The 20,417-nt window shown below is 39.3% G+C and overlaps 1 protein-coding gene across 2 annotated transcripts in view; it reads left to right on the forward strand.

Annotated features, from left to right (window-relative positions):
• The window catches only part of necab2 (N-terminal EF-hand calcium binding protein 2), a 148,861-nt gene that overhangs the window by 98,039 nt on the left and 30,405 nt on the right, over positions 1-20,417 (forward strand). The window contains exons 8-9 of one of the 2 annotated variants that reach the window (XM_074632133.1): positions 406-485; positions 8,535-8,591. In XM_074632133.1, coding sequence (XP_074488234.1) covers positions 406-485; positions 8,535-8,591 — 137 coding nt within the window. The remainder of the gene's footprint in view (positions 1-405; positions 486-8,534; positions 8,592-20,417) is intronic. The other variant, XM_074632134.1, reaches the window with a different exon arrangement.

Below are 20,417 nucleotides of genomic sequence, written 5' to 3' on the forward strand. Positions count from 1 at the left end.
CATGAAATATTCATGATGAAACAACGGAAATGAAAAGAGAGAGAGATGAGAAGGAAAGAGCAAAGATGGCTTAGTATGATGTGGTATAATTCTTCATGTACTGTGCAGTACCTGCTCGGTGCAGCTGTGTTTTTATTGCACCTATTGTGTGCAGTTTGTGTGCAACAATATGACCAAAAGGCTATTACCTTATTCAGGATAACATATGGATGGATAAATTGTTTATTCTCAGGTTTAAAGGGCACACACATTGCAAGAGGAAGTGACTTGGGCAATTTGATTTCAATATGTATAAGACATATTTGAATAAATGTAATCCAGATGCATCAGATCTAGTCACAACCCAGAAACTGTATTCATACTCGTTCATTCGGTGTGTTTAGACTGTGAATGTTTGTGTTGCAGGTGCAGTCGAGGTGAGGAAAGAAGGTCTGGACGCTCAGATCAACCGCCTGGCTGAACTAATCGGACGACTGGAGAATAAGGTAAGGAATACAGACACGCTTGCACATACGCTTGTTTTGGTCATTTATAAGGATATTGCATTGACTTACATTAATCCCCTGGAGGCTCTCACTAACCATAACCACTACATGCCCAACCCCAACTTTAATCAAAGCCCAAGTCTTAAATGTCAAGGCTGGCAATATTCAGTATTTTTCTTATGTCAACAAATCCCATGAAAAGAACAAAACCAACTCTAATTCTGTTAACAAGTATTTTCTTTGTATCCAAAGCATGATATATCTTCTTTTTCTGTGCCACAGAGCTCTATTATTGTCCAAAACACATCTCCACTGGGAGACATTACCATGAACACACACTGTGGTTTATTCTGAGTCAATCTCACATGCACTGTCCTGCTGCTGTAAATAATCACTAGCGCATCAACTCTTGTTTAAGTAAGGTTTGCTGTAACCATAGTGCCCAGATGTTTTAACCATTTTTTTTAATTTTTTTTTAATGTACATCTTCAGTAAGAACAATGCTCTTTGCTCCATATTAGTGGTTTCTAACCTTTTTGGCTTATGACCCTATGATTTTAGAGGTCCTGAAAAGGTAAAGCTAAGGTAATTTACAAGAAAAAGAAATTCTCCCAAAAAATAAGCACAGCATACCTTTGGAAGGGTTTGAGAAACAGACAAGTGCATTGTAGGGATAGGGAAAAAAATAGATTCACCTATGTATCACAATTTTTAGTTTTTTTTACAATTTTGAAATTGATTTTTTAGTGCCAGAACCGATATATTTGCTTAATTTGAGTCTATGCGGAGGTAGAAGGAAGTTACTGCTTTTATTGTTGTAGTCTGAGTAACGTGACATCATATCCGTTTCGTATAATTTAACCAAAGCAAACCGTGGCGAGCCGAAACGACAGAGTACAAAACGGCGGAGGGTCTGCGGAGATACGACCTGCACCCTCACATTTTAAATCCAAAGTGGTAAACACTACACATACAGTAAAGTATGGAAACTCTTTGGGTTTCGAACATTGCCAGGAAAAGCAGAGCTAGACACCATGACTAAAGCTGCATGCTAACTCTGTCGTGGACAGGAAACGTTAACGTATTGCGGTAACGTGTGGTCAAGCCAGCCATCACTAGCATCTCCGTGGTCAAATCGGCCGACGCTACAACTGTAAAGCACCCATATACTGACATTTATGATAAATGCATTCAAACGGCCCCGATGGAGATGACCATGGATATATAAAGAGAACGGAGCTGACGGGAGAGCTAGCGACGGACTTGGCGAAGTTAGTGGAAGTATACACGTGTGACTACGTCCAAGTTTTCAAAATAAGGTGTTAACAACTGGTATACAAAATCCATATATGGAAATAAGATTGAATGGATTATATTCTCCAGAAGTATAAAACATGTTATATGTCCCTTATAAATTAAAAAGAAAATACCACTAATTTGTGAGGGAAATGTCTTTGGTCTTTAATTTTTGTGTTGCTGGGAAAATCTTTAATAAATAATGCCTGACAATGACTGATATATTTGACTTCAGGACATCTCTGACTACATACATGCTGAAAATCAAACATTTTTACTGTATCAATTTAGGTATATTCCAAAGTAAAAGTCTCTAGAAGTGTATGATTCAACTTTTTCTCATGGTCTAGTGTTAAAAAAAACAAAAAAATTGCAATAAATCTTGATTTTGAGTCGCAATACTTAAAAATCACAATACATATCGAATCGGCACCCAAATATCGCGATAGTATCGAATTGGGAAATAGGTGTATCATCCCAGCCCTAAAACATGGTTGGTTTTGGCTTTTTACGGGATTTGTTGAGAATAAGGAAAATACAGAACCAACAGCCATATTCTTTAACTCTAATCATGTAATGCTTTACTCTGAGGGACCAACTTTTGTCTCCACATAACGGTTGATTCAAGTTGACACAGACATTCATCGTAGACATTTGATATGAATATTTTATTTTTGATAGAGGCCTGCCACATGCAAGTTCAGGTACACAGAGGGAGACCTTATTAAAATATAATCAAATGTAAATAAACCTATTTTGTACTGGCAAATTGTGAAGAAACGTAAATCAAGAAATATAATTGCACTGGTGCAGTATGTGTAAAAGCATTAGATTAAAGTACATGAGTTTTGATCAAAATTGAGTTAGACGATACTTGACAGAGAGACTGATAGACTGCGAACTCTTTTGCACTGTTGGTTTCTCCTTTTATTTTTAGCTCTACTCTTCCTTTAGGCTGCTACCACTCCTCTATCAACTACAAACAGCACAAGCCAGTGATCTTTTCCTCACACTAAACTTTTTTTTACCAAGTTGTCAGCATGTTGAGGATTTGTAAATTGGAGATATTACATTGGCCAATGCCAAAGCAGCATACTGAAGTTAAAGGTCTGCAGAGAACAGGAGAAAGGAAAAATGGTCGACGAAGGAAGAAGCAGGGGGTTGGATGTGGAGTTAACTAACACTAACTGATGCAGAGGAAAAGATGGAGTTGGGGAGTAGATGAAGAAAGAGACAGAGGAGGCAATTAAAGGCATTGTGTCCAGACTATTGCAATAGTCTTTTCCCATACTTCCTCCTCTTTGTAGCAGCTCTCTAGTCCCAGATGCCTCTTCATCCTCCTCGCTTCCTTCCTCCATCTTTACATCTATCACCTCGTTCCTCCCTTCCTCCACTCCTCCTGCCCCCTTCCTCCCCCTCCCTATTTGTCTCTCCGTTCCTCTGCATTGCCTGCGTCCTGTCCAGTACTGAACATGTTAAGGCTAATGGAGCCCCAGCAGACTCAGCTGTCTTTAGCTAAGAATAACTAAACACAATGTACTGCCAGGGGCGAGGGGGGAGTGTGTGGGAGGAGGGAAGGGGAATCACAGAAAGAAAATAGAAAATGAGAAGAAGAATAAAAAACAAGAGAGACTAAATGTTTGATCAGGTTTTATGTAGTAGAACACCTGTTTGCGTGAACAGACTGATGTATTCGACCGCGATCCTGACCGACTTCACTGTATTTCTGAAGCTGTAGCAGGCTCAGTTTTTAAAGCTTGAGGTATAGATATCAAACTAGAGAGGCTAAGGAATCTTTTTTATCAATTCTCGAGTGGTAAAAATTGTTAAATTTAGCACCAAATCTGTATAACAAATGGTTTCAACCCAAAAATTGCTGCAACAACTTATGAGACATACAGTAAGTGAGCATGGGAATGGCCATCATATACTTCTATCATAATTACATTAATAATGTATTTGAATTAATCAATGAATCAATTCATGTTCATATCTGATTCATGAATAGAACAACTTGACACAGTGCTGAGCTACATCTCAAATTAATCTTCAGGTTCCCAGCTTTCAGATGATGTACACCACTTCTATGTGACATCTACTTTTTATGTGCTATCTCCCCCTAAACACCCCCTGTACGCCCCCTAAAAAGACAAAAACATGTTTATTGTGGGTCTCAGAGGGTTAAAAACGACCTTTAGCCCTTGGCCCTGGGTGATAATTTAATGTAGTTCTAATAAATTGTCCATGTTTAAGCAGAATTGCTTCACTCAGTCGAGTGACCTCCATTGTAGAAGAAATTATTGAAACGCTTTCCACCAAAGAATTGTTCAATAATCACCTGTGACCCTGAAGTGCTCCTGGGAGCCCATTACTCTGCTCAGAGGCTGACTCATTAACAGTGACTGTGGCACAAAGGTACTTTGTCTCACGGATGACTGAACACAGTCAAGTCTGATTTTTACCTGTTTAGACAGGAATGAAGACAGGATCTCCTTACGAATGATTTATTTATGAGGGGTTTTTTTGTTGTTGTTTTCAGAAAAGTAGCCAGTAATTAATTGAAACTTGAAAATTGTACAAAGGGAAGAGTAGAGATGACAGTGACGTTGCTTTAATTTCTCCATTCTTTTTCCATTTATCAACAAGCCAAATCCAAAGTGATGCCTCATAGTCAGGTCACCTTCCAGCACTGTCCCAGTTCCAGTAAACAAATGCAGGCCTATATCAATGAATAACAATTAAATTAAAATGAATGAATATGAGTAAAATATATATAGCATATCCAGAGCGTTAATATAGCAGCAAAAAATAATTTACTCTATAAAGATATAGAGGAGTAATGTCTACCTGAGCAGAGAATGAAGTCGCTCTCCCTCTTTGGGTGTTAAGGCTGGCCCACACTCAAAGATTTTTTAAATCTTAACAGATGTTGAAAATGTGGGAGACCCCACACATAACGACATGTAATGTTAAATTGTACAGTGTTGTTCCTACAGTGTGTGTTGAGCAACAATTTGGCCAAAACAGCACACCACACAATAACAGATTCCATTCATGAACAACAAGAGTCCCAACTAAAAAAAAAACGGAAATCTCGCAAAATCTCCCGCGATCAAAAGTGACTTTAGTGTAAACTTTTTTTTTTTTCAAAAATTGTTTTTTTCTTTCAAGTCTTGCACGATCTACCACCATTCTGCTAAGAAAATCTGTCCAATTCAATCCAGATGAATGATTTCAATGAGCATTTCACTCAAAATGCAGATTTTTCATCTCTTGCCAAACTTAAAACCCAGAAAAGAAGGAAATGAAGTGACTCAACAAGGAACATTTAAATAACCTACATTATCCTGTCATACTTGTATTTTGAGGTCTTGCAAGGCTGTTGCATTTTCATATGATTTTCCACATTGGCGAAAGATTTTCTTTGTGAAAAGAAGAAATTACACCCCTTCCAGAGGATAGCAGAAACACACTGCATATAGAAAAGAAAATAGGTCACCAAAGTTTTTTGTTGGAAAGTGTGTTTTCAGAACAATCAGAGCCAAAGAAAAGCAAAGGAATAGACATTTTCTGCTGGATTACATTTTTCAGAAGGCCAGACATACTGCAGTAATCATATCAAAGCGAAATATGGCTTTGAGGAGGCGTATTGAATGCGGCTTTGTCTTTGTCTTTCTGTTTGGCCTGGTATTACCTGTCCCGATCTCAGTATTACGACTGTGAAGGAGTCTGCAAGAGGAAATTATATTATCACACTGCGTCAGAGTGAATCATGAATTGTTTACTGAGTGAATAATAAGCCAGCTACACACTGAGTGATGTGGTGCTCGGCGAGATGAAAAAAGTGTTGCTACCACTGCTCTGTGATAACACACTGGAAATCCTGTTACCTGCAAACCGTCCTCAAAGTGGCAAATTCATGTTGCCTCTGTTGCTCAGTCTGACTTTCAGATTCCCTCGCTGTCTTCCTCCACGCTCCCCTGGGAGTTTTTTTCTTCTTTTGCTTACAAAATATCATTATTTATTGCTCTCTGTGTGCCACAGACAAGAAAATGTGTTTCTCACCTGGGAAAATCAGTCTCAGGATGATGGCCTTTGATTGTCGCTGCACATCTGGTGTAGGTGATACTGAGGCTGAATACTGACAAGCAAAGTGATACAGATATCCCTCTTCTTCTTTCAGCGAAAGAATCTTTGATAACTTTATGTAGCGGTGTATAAAACATTCAGATAGCAGCTTCTCTTTTTAGCCGGCACTGACACTTTCACAGGTTAGAATGCCAATTGTCGCCGGCGGCAGTAGGTCATATGCTAATTAATGCAAATTACAAAAGCAAGTACCTTTCATCTTTTTATTAAAATCAAACTTGGCTGCTGTTGGTTAGTGTCTGTACTCTACCAAAGATTGTTTATGAGATAAAAGAAGCATCACCCTTTAACACTGCTGTACAACCGAGACTGGACTGTTTCTGTTGTCCCACCGTCTCCAACAGAGTGACACATCTTCTCCCTAGCGGGTCGCATCGCATCAATTTCAGGAGTGGCGTTCTTCCAGTCAAACTTCCAACCATATCACATCAATAATTTAAAATGATCATTAGAGTTTTGAATCAGGGCTTTTAGTATTTAGATCAAGTAGCTCATGAAAAATAAGGTGTGCCAAATTTAGAAGGCTACACATTATTTCAGCAAATCAGAGTTTTTAATCCACATTTAAGTAGGGCTGTTAACGATACCGCAATAACCTAAGGAATCCATTGGTACCAATATTTCCGGTAGCTTTTACAGTACGAGTGTGTGTGTGTGTGTGTGTGTGTGTGTGTGTGTGTGTGTGTGTGTGTGTGTGTGTGTGTGTGTGTGTGTGTGTGTGTGTGTGTGTGTGTGTATGTGTGTGTGTGTGTCGGCCATCCCATGCCCACTGTGTTAGACCCCTTTGCCTTCGACTTTCCCTGCTGCTTTAGGTAACATTCTTCACTCTGTAAGTGATGCAGACACTATTCATGCACTGTAGCAACTGTGATACTCATCCGTCACCTTGGTGACAGAAACCTGCAGCGCTTACTGTGATTTATTAGAACAGGTTTATATAACTCTTGACTCACAGACATTGAGCGTGGAGGAGAAAACTAGAAATCAATGTCTCATCATCCTCAGTCTTCACACACAGACAGACTGTACCATTAACCCACCTGGCTTTACTAATGTCTTTACTGAGGAGCGTATTTGAACTTAACTATTAATTGTGTTGCAAGTCTTCTTCAATACAGCATGATGTTCATTTAGTAAATTATGGTCCCATTTAGAGTAAAATAGACCATAAAGCAGGGTATGCTTTAGGGCGTGGTTACCTTGTGATTGACAGGTCGCTACCGTGGCGTTGTGTGGTCTGGGAGTTGTCCGTGTTTTTGTCGTAGAACTTTAACCCTTTCACGGTATGTTTTCAGTTCATGAATGTTAATTACATCCTTTTTGGTCGCCTAAAAATGTCTTATTCAGCATTCGGTTGTGCTTAGCTCCACCCTTGCGTGTCACTTCTGGTTGCAAAAAAACAAGATGGCGACGGCCAAAATGTCGAACTTGAGGTTCAAAAACGGCAGTCCACAAACCAATGGGTGACGTCACGGTGACTACGTCCACTTCTTATATACAGTCTATGCTGTAGTGTCAGTTTTCCACATGTTCGTCTTCCACATGTTCGTCTTCCACGTGTCAATCTCCGCTCATTACATGCATACACTGTCTTTTCAAAGTAGACTTCCGTTTTCACAGGAAACAACTTGGTTCGATTTAGGTAAAGATCACGGTTTGGGTTAAAATAAGTATGCTTGTTACATAGTTAAGTAGGCTGCGTTACAACGTGACATAGTAATGTTACGTTAGGTACTTAACTGTGAATAACACAACGTTGACATTTGGTTTCACACAGGACACAAACACCGCTCTCATGGGTTAAAGTCCCGTGATTGTTTGATCCATCCATCGCGCCTGACCATCACCCCAAGCGGAATTTGTCGCTCTTTATACTACGTAACCAGACTTCCTCCTTTACTTCCACAGAGTGTCATAGTTTGAAGTGTAGGGCCACTGACCAAGCTGCTGTTTTTGACGAGCTGGGAGTGAGAATGGGCTGCATGTGCAAACTTAAGACCTTTTTACAGGCCTCTCGTTTTAAAATCTATCTTCTAGAAACATCTGGAAGTTTTAGCTTTAAGTTGTCGACTACAAATTACCACTCCTTCAATTGTGAGTGGCAAATCTGCCACTGTCATCATTTTGCCGTGCCAGAATGGAAAGCTTGACAGGCATAGCAACCGTATCTAAGGGGGTGGGGCTTAGCGAAAGTCAGGTGAGTTCTTGATGACATTATCCCTTATTTTGCAAACAGGCTTATGAAAAATGATTTTAATAGATCCCTACCAGCTACAGATGCTACATCATGATGTTCAGTTGGATTTCATTTCAGTGTTCTTGTATGTTTAGATCTTTCATGCTGATATAAATCATTCTGTTTCATTTCGGGCTTCTCTTATTGGCGTGCATCCGCCTCCTCTCAGAACCCTCCTCTCATATTCCCTGCTGAACTTTATTTTCATCTTAAAAAGACATCACATCCTGCTTTCATGCCTGGTTCTGCTCTACCTCTCGTTGTGAGTGACTAATGTCTGCTTCAAGTTGTGGCTGTAGTAGTTGCTGTCGTTGGTCTTGTTGATTGACATGTTGCCGCTGTTGTTGTTGTTGTGCTTCTCCTTGCAGACAGTGTGGTTTGATCTGCACCAGAGGCTAACAGACACAGATGGCACTACCAGCGCAGTAAGTAGACACTAAAGGAATAACCATTGTACTTTACACTGCAACACACAGCCGCAGGTGCAGCATCACTTACTGCTGCCTTACAAAGGCCAATAACCACTGCAGCAGTACCTCAGGCTGAGTGTTACAAGGCTGCAACATGACTTTGTGATGTAATTAACAAGGGACAGCACTTCCGCACGACCAGCGCCGTCCAAAAATAATCCAGGTCTCAGAGCCTGTCCCATGGGCGCTGATCTTTTGAATTATTTCCCAGGAAAGGTGCTTGTTTTGTTTTGTTGTCTAGACCTGAATAATTTATAGACACTGAGTTTTCTGTGTAAGAATTAATAGAATCACATGCTATCTTACAATATCTAACACCCACAGAGAAAGTAACATATCAGCTGCAGCAGAAACATACTGCATATTTTGGTTATGCGATATTCCCTGTGATAATGATCAATGATTCATAAGAAAAGCCACAGGCACTGTGTGGGCTTTTTCTTTTCAGGCTGTATTGAATCATAAATCAGAAAAATTTCACTTACAGACGCTCAACTATCTGACACCGTTTTCTGATATAATTTCACCCGAGACCGCTATCGCATACGAACAGCACCTGTGTGCCTGCGGTAAAGCAGAGATAAGAGTGTGAGAGTGCAATAAATAAAGCCAAAATGTTATCTTACAGATCTGCTGCAAAAAGCCGTGAGCAATCTGTATCTCAGAGAAATACAGATGTGTTGTATTCACATGCACTTTACACAAGACCCTCAGTAATGCAATGAAGATACATGAGATGAGACAGAGTCATATATGTGTTGAGAGTGTTTTTTATGGTGTAGTTCACTATATTGATTCTTGCTTACGAAACATGCTGCAGCATTACTGCAACCTGTATAAAGTTACAGTACATTTACACCAGAACAAGAGACAAATGGATCCAGGAAAATATATATTTCATGTGGTTTCATGAACAATGACGACAACACCAGCTAGACGCATAAAACCCACATTTCACTACTAAAACTTTGTGTCGGCACAAAGACAGAAATATGCACATGCTATCCATCCAAAGCCGTCTATGCATGATTTAGTTTTTTAGATTTCAATCATTGTGGAACTGGGGACAAGCCTCATTTCCTCTCCCACGGTTAGCCATAAATGGATCAAGACGCGCACTTAATTATCCGTCTGCATATCACCACTCATTAGACCTGTCAATGGAAAGAACGGCAGGAAGTGCAGTTTTTTCAGATTGCGCCACATCAGCGAGGTTCTCCAACAATGCCGAAGCAGCCATTATTACAGACGACCATTACTCTCGGATGTGGCTATTTATATAACGCACATATCATTAATTCATCACACGTACATGTACATGTGATCTGCATGTTGGAAGGATAATAAATAATTTAGTTTATGGCAGTTATCAAAACAGAGTTGTGCTTCAAATAAAGGATGAAATAAAAGGAACATTAAACACAGTGGAAAAACTGTAAAATGATTCCTGCATTGTAAATAAAAGTAATGATAGAATTGGTCACACAAAAGTATCAGAATTATCTACAGCCATGCTAGCAGTTCTGCACGAGTGGCAGAGCTCCATCTACAGACGGATTTCCCTCAAAATTATTTGTTTCGTCATTGTCAGTTTATTTTTACCGCTAGTATTTGCTTCAAATTATACGAAAAAACTAAAATAACAAAGAATTAGATCCTCATGGAGACCGCCATCGTGCGTTTTGCTATGTGACTTGCAAGTGGTCAGTTCCAGGTGACTCATCCAACTTTTCTGCTTTTCTTTTTGTTTACGTTTGTTCAACGGCGAGGGAAAGAGACGCCCGTCAAGGCTTGTTCCTTCCTCCTCTGGGGATCATCAGTGTCTGTACAACATTTCATGGCAGTCCATCCAATAGTTGTTGAGATATTATAGTCTGGACCAAAAAAGTGAACCAACCGATCAACATTGCTATCCCTAGAGCCATGCCGCTAGTGTGGCTAAAAGATCACTCGATCAGTGAAGTACATTTGGCTCCAGATCTGTACCACAAGACTTAAAGACCAGATCTTCTTCTTCTGCTGCCTGCAGGAGACCAGTGTAATGATCACCTATTGCACTTTTACCCACAGCAGTTGGGCCACTTATGGCTTCCCATTAGCTGCCAGCAAGCAGTGAGAGCACTGACAAAATTGTCCAGTTGTCATGGGCACCGACACAGGAAGGTTTTTATAAGAGACTGCTCAAAGAAACACTCCTAATACACCCAACAATGGGCATGTATAAAGGCAAGAAGACAAGGCACAGGCAAAAGTAAGAAACAGGAAAATTAAATAGAGGAACCAGTAAAAATAATGAACTTTATACTAAGAAAGCTTAGTTACTCTGGGTGGTCACAGTCTTAAAGAAAAACATCCTCTAAAACACTTTCAGGGAATTAAGGATTCAGCAATTACCTTGTTTTCCAGGGTCCATTTGATTATCTGCTGTACAAAAACACAGAGAACAGAATCCAACAGGGAATTTTTGCCTTTTGGGGTAAACATTTTAGGACTGGGAAAATACTCTGCTGCAGTTCCCATTGTAAGGAGCTTCATCTCGTTTCCTCAGAAGTCGATAGCTTATCAGGCGTACAAAACATGGTGAATGTTCACTGTAGTGTATAGCTCTACAGTGGAATTCACCCTACTGCACTTACTGGCTTAGATACACTTTGGAGGAAGTACGGCCTCTTTATATCTGATCGACAGATCAGTTGGGGTTTCCTCATTGGCCGTTGCTTTTTCAAAATGAAAAGGCGGGAATAGTCCTTTGTTTATGTTTTCAGGGGGGCGCGTCAGCGTTTCCACTCACCGGCATGAGTGCTCCTCTATCGACACATTTACAGCAGATCTGTGGAAAGGGCGTTTCAACGCTTTCCATTAATTTCCTATGGAAAGCAGGAGAAGCAGTGGCCCAGTGCATGGTGGGAGTGTTGCGGCGAGTTGGAGAGAATCTGTATGAGCCTGTCCAGCACGATGCGTAACTTGGGCCAAGCGGTGAAACTATAGACGATCTAGTTCTAAATTGAAACAAGATTCGGCAGTGGCACAGCCTATTTCTCGCTTAAAATGTTTTCAGAAGTAGATTTTGGTGGATTGTTTGGACGAAATAACAGAATGTTTACGAGCATGTTGTTTTCTGTTTGAAATGGCAAGCAGGGACCAATCAGGCGTATTCCACCATAGGGCACGTCACCGCTTGAACAGCCAGTTGAGTGGAGCAGCGCGTCCTCTAGCGCCCTTGTCGGACCTGGTGGACATGTATCGCTGGATTTAACATTATAGACATGACCACTGACAATTTGTTTGTTATTTAGCCACAAACTCACAGACTGACCGTACACCGTCCAGCCATATACTCGGTTTTGAGTCTTGTTTAACTTTTACTCCAGCGTGTCCTTAATACACTCATCTCTTTTGACATTTTGATTACAGTATAAATAAAATCCCATACAGTGATCAGCAGATAGGACTGCCCACTCTGCAGGAAGCAATTAGACCATCAGTTCTGATGGAGTACACTGGCAGCTGAAGGCACATACCACTTAACCATCACAAGGTTCAGAAGGAACCTTTGTTGCAAGTTGTTCCCCCTCTCCCCTCATTTCCTGTCTGCCTCTACACTATCAACCATCCAATAAAAAATTATCTTTAAAAAAAAAAAGGACGCAGAAAAGTCATTCCAAATTATGCTACTATAAAGCCACCATTTAACTCCATATGAGAAAAACTATTTGGTTGATCATTATTCATTAAATTTCAACTTCTAAAAAATTTGGAAAGAGATGAAATCACATTAAAAGAAGATTTTGCGTATGAAAAACTAACCACCAAATTGCACACTGTAAATGTCTTACTAAAAGAGTGGACTCGCCAGTGTGCATTAGCAGCCCAGTGACTGTCAGGTTCAGGTTTAATAAGCACAAAGCCGCAGCTCCCTCTCTGCTCATTGTTAGCTATTAGAATGGTTGGTTGTTGTGCTCCTTTATTATCTTATACTTCTTTCTTTTCCTTTCAAATAAAGTTTGCCTTTTGTTACTATATCAGCACAAATCAGCTTTTTAGAGGCAGAAGATATTCCCACAAAAAACTGACCCTTATAAATTGCGTGCACCTTAGTAAATCCAGGGAAATGTATAAGCAGACATATTATGTATCATATTTCCTTTTGTTATTTGCATTTGTTGAAGGCACACTTCACTGATTACTCACAGATGGCGCCTCCAAGCTGTTGTGCCTGTTTATAAATGCTAGGACTGTCAAAATGAACACGATAATAATGCGTTAACGCAAATTTGTTTTAACGCCACTAATTTCCTTAACGCATTAACACAGCATGGCTTGTCGTGAGGGAGGCTAAATAACACTCTAAATTTAGGCGAGGAAAAACTGTCATGGCCATTTTCAAAAGGGTCCCTTGACCTCTGACCACAAGATATGTGAATGAAAATGGGTTCTATGAGTACCTGAAGTCTCCCTTTTACAGACATGCCCACTTTATGATAACCACATGCAGTTTTGGGGAAGTCATAGTCAAGTCAGCACACTGACACACTGACAGCTGTTGTTGCCTGTTGAGCTTGAGTTTACCATGTTATGATTTTGAGCATATCTTTTATGCTAAATGTAGTACCTGTGAGGGTTTCTGGACAATATTTGTTGTTTTTAATCTATTTCCAGTAATAAATATATACATACAATTGCATAAAGCAAAACACTCCTATGTTGATAAGAGTATTAAATACTTGACAAATGTCCTTTAACGGTACATTTTGAACAGATAGATAATGTGCGATCAATTTGTAATTAATAGCGATTAACTATGGACAATCATGCGATTAATCGTGATGAAATATTTTAATCGATTGACAGCCCTAATAAATACATCTGTAGGCACAAGATGCTCTGAAACCAAGTGACAAGGGGTTAATAAACCTGGTCTTTTATTCCCAAACTCAAAAAACGAAAATACAATGAAATTTTCCTTCAAATCTTCTACCATCCACCTTTCACCGCCCTTTCACCTTCATGTCTTATCATACAGCCTTCTGTTCCTCAGTAAAAACCCCTCTCCTGCTTCTAAACACAGATTACTTCTAACAAGGTCGTGCTCCTCTTCACCTGTACATAATTTCACCCTCCCTCGAACAGCTCAATCCATCCCCCCCTGACCTTCCATTCTCCACTAAAGGAAAGATTCAGACGTGATTACCCGTCATCTCCTCTCCCTTTCAGTACAAAGCAATCATCCTTCCTCTCTGCACAAAGACGCCTCGGTGAGTCATATCACCTCACAGGGGATCATAATAGCATCATATACAGTATAAGAGATGCAGAGATACTTTAAAACTGCAGCCGTGGAGCTGATTTAGCACGTGCATTTTATTTGTAGTGGACACTCGTGAGCAGTGAGCGGCTGGCTGACAATGATTTCTGTCATTTGAAGTGGGTAAATCAATCACATACACTGTATCTTGTCAGTCTTTTGATCCTCTGGAGGTACAGCAGCAAGGGGGAGAAGAGCAATAAAAGAAGCTGAGGCTTTCGGAATACAAAAAAGGAAATATAAAGGGGTGAGTGGGATAGAAGGGCAGATTACAGAGTAATAACAGAGAGATCATAGAAATGACGAAAGGCAATGAGAAAAAGAAAAGGCCAAAGTACAGTTAAGGCCAAGCATATTTCTGTTTTCAAGAAAGGATGTTTTTAATAGGTGGGTTTTTTATATATATTTTCTACCTCAACAGCACAAATTTGACAAATATGTAATTTCCTCTGTTTTTCATCAGTGCAGCATCTTTGCACAGCTGTTTATCTAAATGAAACACATAATTAACTAGAAGGCACTCGGCACAGAGCACAATCCTACGCACACGCTCAACTATTTCCCCTCTTGCAAAGCTCTTGCAAATTATCGTTTGTCTCCTGGGTTTGATCTTCCAAGAAAATATCACAGGAATGCAATGATTTTTTAACAGCTGACCTGGATATTTCAGACTTGCCCACTAGCACATATATTCCACCAAGACTAAGAGTCTACAGCCACAGTAGTGGTTTTGTGAGGCTGTACTTGCTACTCCCTCAATACAAAGGGGGCCTGCATGGCTACAGCTCTACAAAAGTCTCAACTGTTTGTTCTCCTGGCTCCACAATGGTGGAGTTAGTGATGGGCAAAGCAGTTCTTTTAAGTGTACTGAATCACTAGAGTCAGTTCAGTAAAAAGGATTTGTTCACTGAATCGTTCAGTGCTCGAGCTCTGACTGCTCTGCGCTTAGTACCACTCACTGAATTAAAACACAGCTGAATGTTCAGTTGAGCTCGCTAACTAGTGAACTGGGAATGGAGAATTTGGTTGAATAAAGATATCGTTTGCAAATCAAACTTAATGTCAGGTTATTTAATATTTTTTATGATACTGAAATGAAAACAAGAAATAATTGAAGTAGGAAATATAAATGACATGAGTGCAAATATAAACAATATCAACAAGAAAATACCAGAGAATAAATATAGACTCCAACTGCAAAAACAAATATTAAAGGACCAGTGTGTAACAAATTGGCAGAAATGGAATATAATATTAACAAGTATGTTTTCTTTAGTGTGTAATCACCGGAAAATAAGAGTTGTTGTGTTTTCGTTAGCTTAGAATGAGCCCTTCATATCTGCATATGGAGCGGGTCCTCTTCACAGAGTCCGCCATGTTGCATCACCATGTTTCTACATTAGCCCAGAACGGACAAACCAAACACTGTTAACTTTTCCTGCTTGGGCCGGAGTCGATAACGTTACTCGCTCCCGTCACTGCCGCTCTCTCTCTCTCTTGCTTCACCATTCACTTCCCACATTCACGCATACTCCAAGCACTCTACTCTTACAACAACTGGCTTTAGAGAGGGCCATTCACATTTTTGAGTCGGCCTTATAGCAATCCTACACGTTTGGCACACGGGAGAAGTTGTAATCTGCAACCTCACTGCTAGATACCGTCAGATCCTTCACACTGTTCCTTTAAATCAAGAGCATAATCTACAAGATAAAGTACAAATACAAATTATTAACAATACTGTACATTTCAAACTAAACTGAACTGAGAAATTAATTATTCGCTTCAGTTCGTTCACACAAAAGATTTGTTCTTTTGAACGAATCGTTCGTGAACAACCCATCACTAGATGGAATGAACTCCCTCTTGACATCAAGACAATAGAAACTCAACACCTCTTTCGTCGCAGACTGAAAACTGTTCACATATTACATTGGTCAATAAAACTTAAACACATAGATCAACATAAATAAAAACTCTTTCTCTATCTCCTATTTTCTCTAACACTTGAAGTAGATCAACATGTTTGAGCTAATCACAGCCTGCTAACATGCTTAAAGTGTCAATTCTGACACGCTGATGTTTAACAGGTATAATGTTTACTATGTTCACCATCTTAGTTTAGCGTGTTAGCATGCATACACTGGCTAAATAGCACAAACACAAAGTACATCTGAGGCTGAGGGGAATGCCATTAGCTTTGCATGTATTTGGTCATAAACCAACAACAGTTTTGACCAGAGGTGCTAGATGAAGTGTTAAAGGATCACCAAAGTTATAACAATTCATGCTGAGGGGGACATGAATGTGTGAACCAAATTATCATGTCAGTCCATCCAATAGTTGTTGACATATTTCACTAAAATCGAATAATGAATGTTGGGGAAATTTGAATGACCACTTTCTTAATTTAACACAGTTAAAAGTGAATACGAGTTGAACATAGCGTGACACAAATGTGATGTTGTATAAAGTATGCATATGATAAATATGATATCATGGATTTCAGACACCAGGAAGACTGGCTTGTGCTATATTGGCATCAGCTAATGGGGATCCTTTTAAATATATAAACCAACCAACACTGCTATCGCTAAAAACATGTGGGTCTATAGCACTGACCCTAATCCTTGGAGCGAGCATCACATTTCAACCTGATTTTCTGAAACACTTTCTTTAACATTTAAAGATATCTTGCCAACAACCAAACAGACAAAGATGATACTCTAACTACTTCCCAAAATAATTAGCAGAACAGACCAATTAAAAAAACATAACAGATTAATGAAAGGAATGTGTGGGAAAACAAAGGAGAGGTGACAAGTTGGCATTTAAAGATAATTCAGCTGAGACGCGCTAAAAAGAGAAAAATAAACGAGAAAATTTAAGGAAAAAAAATGGGACCAGGAAAGAAAAGATGTCAGTTGAAAAAGCAAATTCCTACTGCGTGATTAATGAGTAAGCGCTTCTGCATATGGCTTAAATATTTAATGTATGCTCCAATAAATTGTAGATAAATGGAACAGACAGTCGGGAGGTGAAAGGAGAAAATGAAGTTCTCAGAGACATTCAGGACGCTGTGAGGACCCTTATAAAAAATGAATCAAGAGGTTATAAATATGGATATTACCGTATGAGCAGGTCATGCACTCTACAGCATCTCTCGCTCAGATGGGCCTGCTCTTTGAATTATCCATAATTCTCAAACACAAGCAGTGCTGACTCAGACAAGATGGAGACAACGTAGGTAAAAATAAATAAAAGGTCCCACCTTACAGCTGGTACATGCTTTGTTACTCAAACTGTACATCTCATTCAGCAGAGGGGTCATTGGGTATTTTTGTATGTAAGATTATAATATAAGAACGACTGTTTGCAGATTCTTTTGCTCTGCAATTTTTGGGGAAGACAGAGTTGGAAGAAAAGACAGTGAATTAAGTTATTTTCTAAAGTATAGTCACAGAATCAAATTATTTTATTTGTGTTTGTTCACATTAAACTAAGCATGAAACTTCTTCCACATGTATAAATTGTTTAAAAAAAAAAAAAAAAACATGCCAATTTTCTCTGCTTCAATATACTTTAAAGGAGTGATATGTTTATTCACCTTCTTGTCGTGAGTTAGCTGAGAAAATCAATACTACAATGGTGTCTATATGTACAATAGAGTGGTGCAGAGATGACGTGTATTTTTTTTTAAGCCAACCCTTAAGTTAGAATTGCACGGGTTCCTTCCATTGGGTTTTGGATTATTGCAGAAAATAAACTCTGTGGCAAACAAACGTTTATGATACTTACGCATTTTGTTCTGTAAAATTATCTCCACAAATTAACACCACTTTTATCATTTTTGAAGCGTAAATGCAATAGCCAGTGGTAAAAAGCTAATGTTAGGCTCTAAACAAACTACACCACGGTCGCATGAGCACAGGTATACACAACGAGGGCTGTAAAGGCGGAAGAGACGGCGTGATGACGTCTTGTAGTTATATTTAGTCTCTTGTTAGCAACCTTTTTTAAGACACGTAAAAGCTTTAAAATTCCCGAGTGGGATATTTACTGACGTATTTTATCTCTTAGAACAAAACGTTAACATTTCTTAAGCTTGTGTTAACCACAGACCTTATTTCAGGCATCTAAGCCATTCAAAAAACGCATTGACTTCCAGACGAGGGAACCGGAAGTGCTAACATGTTAACTCATTTCTGGGTTTTAGGACTCATTCCTGCACCACTCTAAAGGCTACAGACAGCAGGTGGATAACTTACTTGGATAACAAACTGGAGAAACAGCTAGCCTGACTCTGTTCAACAGTAAAAAAAAAAAAAAAAAATCTCCTACCAGCACTTCTAAAGCTCATTAATTTACATGTTATATCCAAATTGTTTAGTCTGCACAAAAACTAAAGTAAAAAAACAACAATTCACCATACAAGAAGTAATGCATATGGCTGGGAACAATGGCGTTTCGGTAGTCTTCTATAGTCTTGCACATAATGCCCCTTAAAATAGTGAATTGTTAATTCCATTTGTGAGCTTTAGAGGTGCTGGTAAACAAATGTGTTACTTTTAGACAAAGTCAGGCTAGCTGTTCCCCCTTGTTCCAAGCTTTTATGCTAACCGGCTGTTGGCTCCAGCTACATATCTGTACAGACATGAGAGTGCTATCAGTCCTCTCAACTAAGTCTTGGCAAGAAAGTGTGTTTCCTAAATGTCTATTTTTTCCTTAAGCTGAAGCCAGGGAATGGTTATTTTAGCTCAGCAGCCCATTGAAAGGTCTTAAAAGTCTTACATGTAGCTTTCTGAATCCTGCAGATGCACTCCACTGAAGCAGTTGATATAAGCTGCTTTGCACAAGAGCACATCAGTGGTAAAGATGTTTGTGTGAAGGGGGGTCCCTTGCCTTCATTTTCTCCAATTACATCATCCTATTCTGACTGCTTTTCTAAATGTCAGGTTACCACCACTCTCCATTCTTTCACAAATCAGCAGCAGATGGTTCAGTGAGCTTTAGGCTTAACTGTTCAATTCAGCTCCAAATGAGCCTTTTCTTCCTGAAATAATTCTTCCCAAGCTATTCTCATTGGGGAGTTTTTGAATGCAAGGTACTTTTATTGAGGAAATGATCACCCATTTCAAATGTTATCAGCCAATTGAATGGGTGTTATCAGTTGTTATCACTACCATTCTAATGCTTAGCACCTACCTGCACGATATGAAAGTGAAATTGTCGCCATTTTACAGGCATGATTAACATTGTGAATTGAAACTTGGTTTAGTAAAAAATCTTCATCATTTTGTACTTGGGTATTTAAGTTATGTTATGTTACATACGTTGAGTTACGTTACATTGGCAGGCTGGTCTCATACACCGTTCAGAGCTATACCTATGAAAAGTAATGCACTGTAATTAGGACATAACCCACAAAATCAATTTGTATGTAACTCATGTAATCGCGAATCAGGAAGCATAAAGAGCGACGAAAGCAGAAGTCAACGTTGATTTATTTGTCACGTAATGTATGTACTTAAGTAACACCACTTCCGGGGTTATTTTAAGCCAAACCACAATCTTTTCCTAAACCTAAACAAGTAGTTTTGTTGACTAAACCTAAACAAGTAGATCTTTTCCTAAGCCTCAAAGTCATCTTGTTGCCTAAACCTAACTAAGTAGTTTTGCTGCCTAATTCTAACCAAGTCGATCTTTTCCTGAGCCTAAGTCGTTTTGTTATCTAAACCTAAGGAAGTTGTTTCCTGTGAAGACGGAAGTTTATTTTGAAAAGACTGTATGCATGTAATGAGCGGAAATTGACACGTGTTTCTGGACATTCGTAGGAAAACGAACTAAAAGGAGGAATAACTTTTTCGTGAGATATCATATGAACCGTATGAGAATATGTTGGGTTATGTTACATAACAGGTGAAAGCATGTAGGGTTAAGTTATGTTACGTAAGTTAACTTTCACATGGGACACAAACAGTAGTCTCCTGGGTGAAAATGTGTTTGTTTGACCCATCCATTCACCCCAATGTCCTCCATACACAGATTTCGTTGCTCTTTATATTACCCCACTTGACTTCATCCTTTGCTCCCGTCATAATAAGCGTCGTCTTCTTGTATTCGTATCGGTGATCAACATTGTGAATAGATAACAGCCACCTACTAGTATGTGTAGCAGGCCCGCCACTTCTAACCCATATCTATGAGGCTGATAACAGCTGATAACGTCCTTTCAATCGGCTGATAAGTACTTGCAGGATCTGCTCATTGTTGATTTTGGTCTTTTCGTGTGATTTGTTGAGAATAGGAAAAATACAGAATATTACCAGTCTTACCCTTTAACATGTAGCTCATATCTGCTGTACTGCTTTATGATACAAAAGAGGAAGAAGGTACTCTATTGCTAAAACAAATGCCATTATATGCTATGGCTGTATACAATTAGTTCTTAGTATTGAATTGTGACACACCGTTCC

This window comes from Sebastes fasciatus, chromosome 4 (assembly GCF_043250625.1).
Source record: "Sebastes fasciatus isolate fSebFas1 chromosome 4, fSebFas1.pri, whole genome shotgun sequence".
Taxonomy (NCBI): domain Eukaryota; kingdom Metazoa; phylum Chordata; class Actinopteri; order Perciformes; family Sebastidae; genus Sebastes; species Sebastes fasciatus.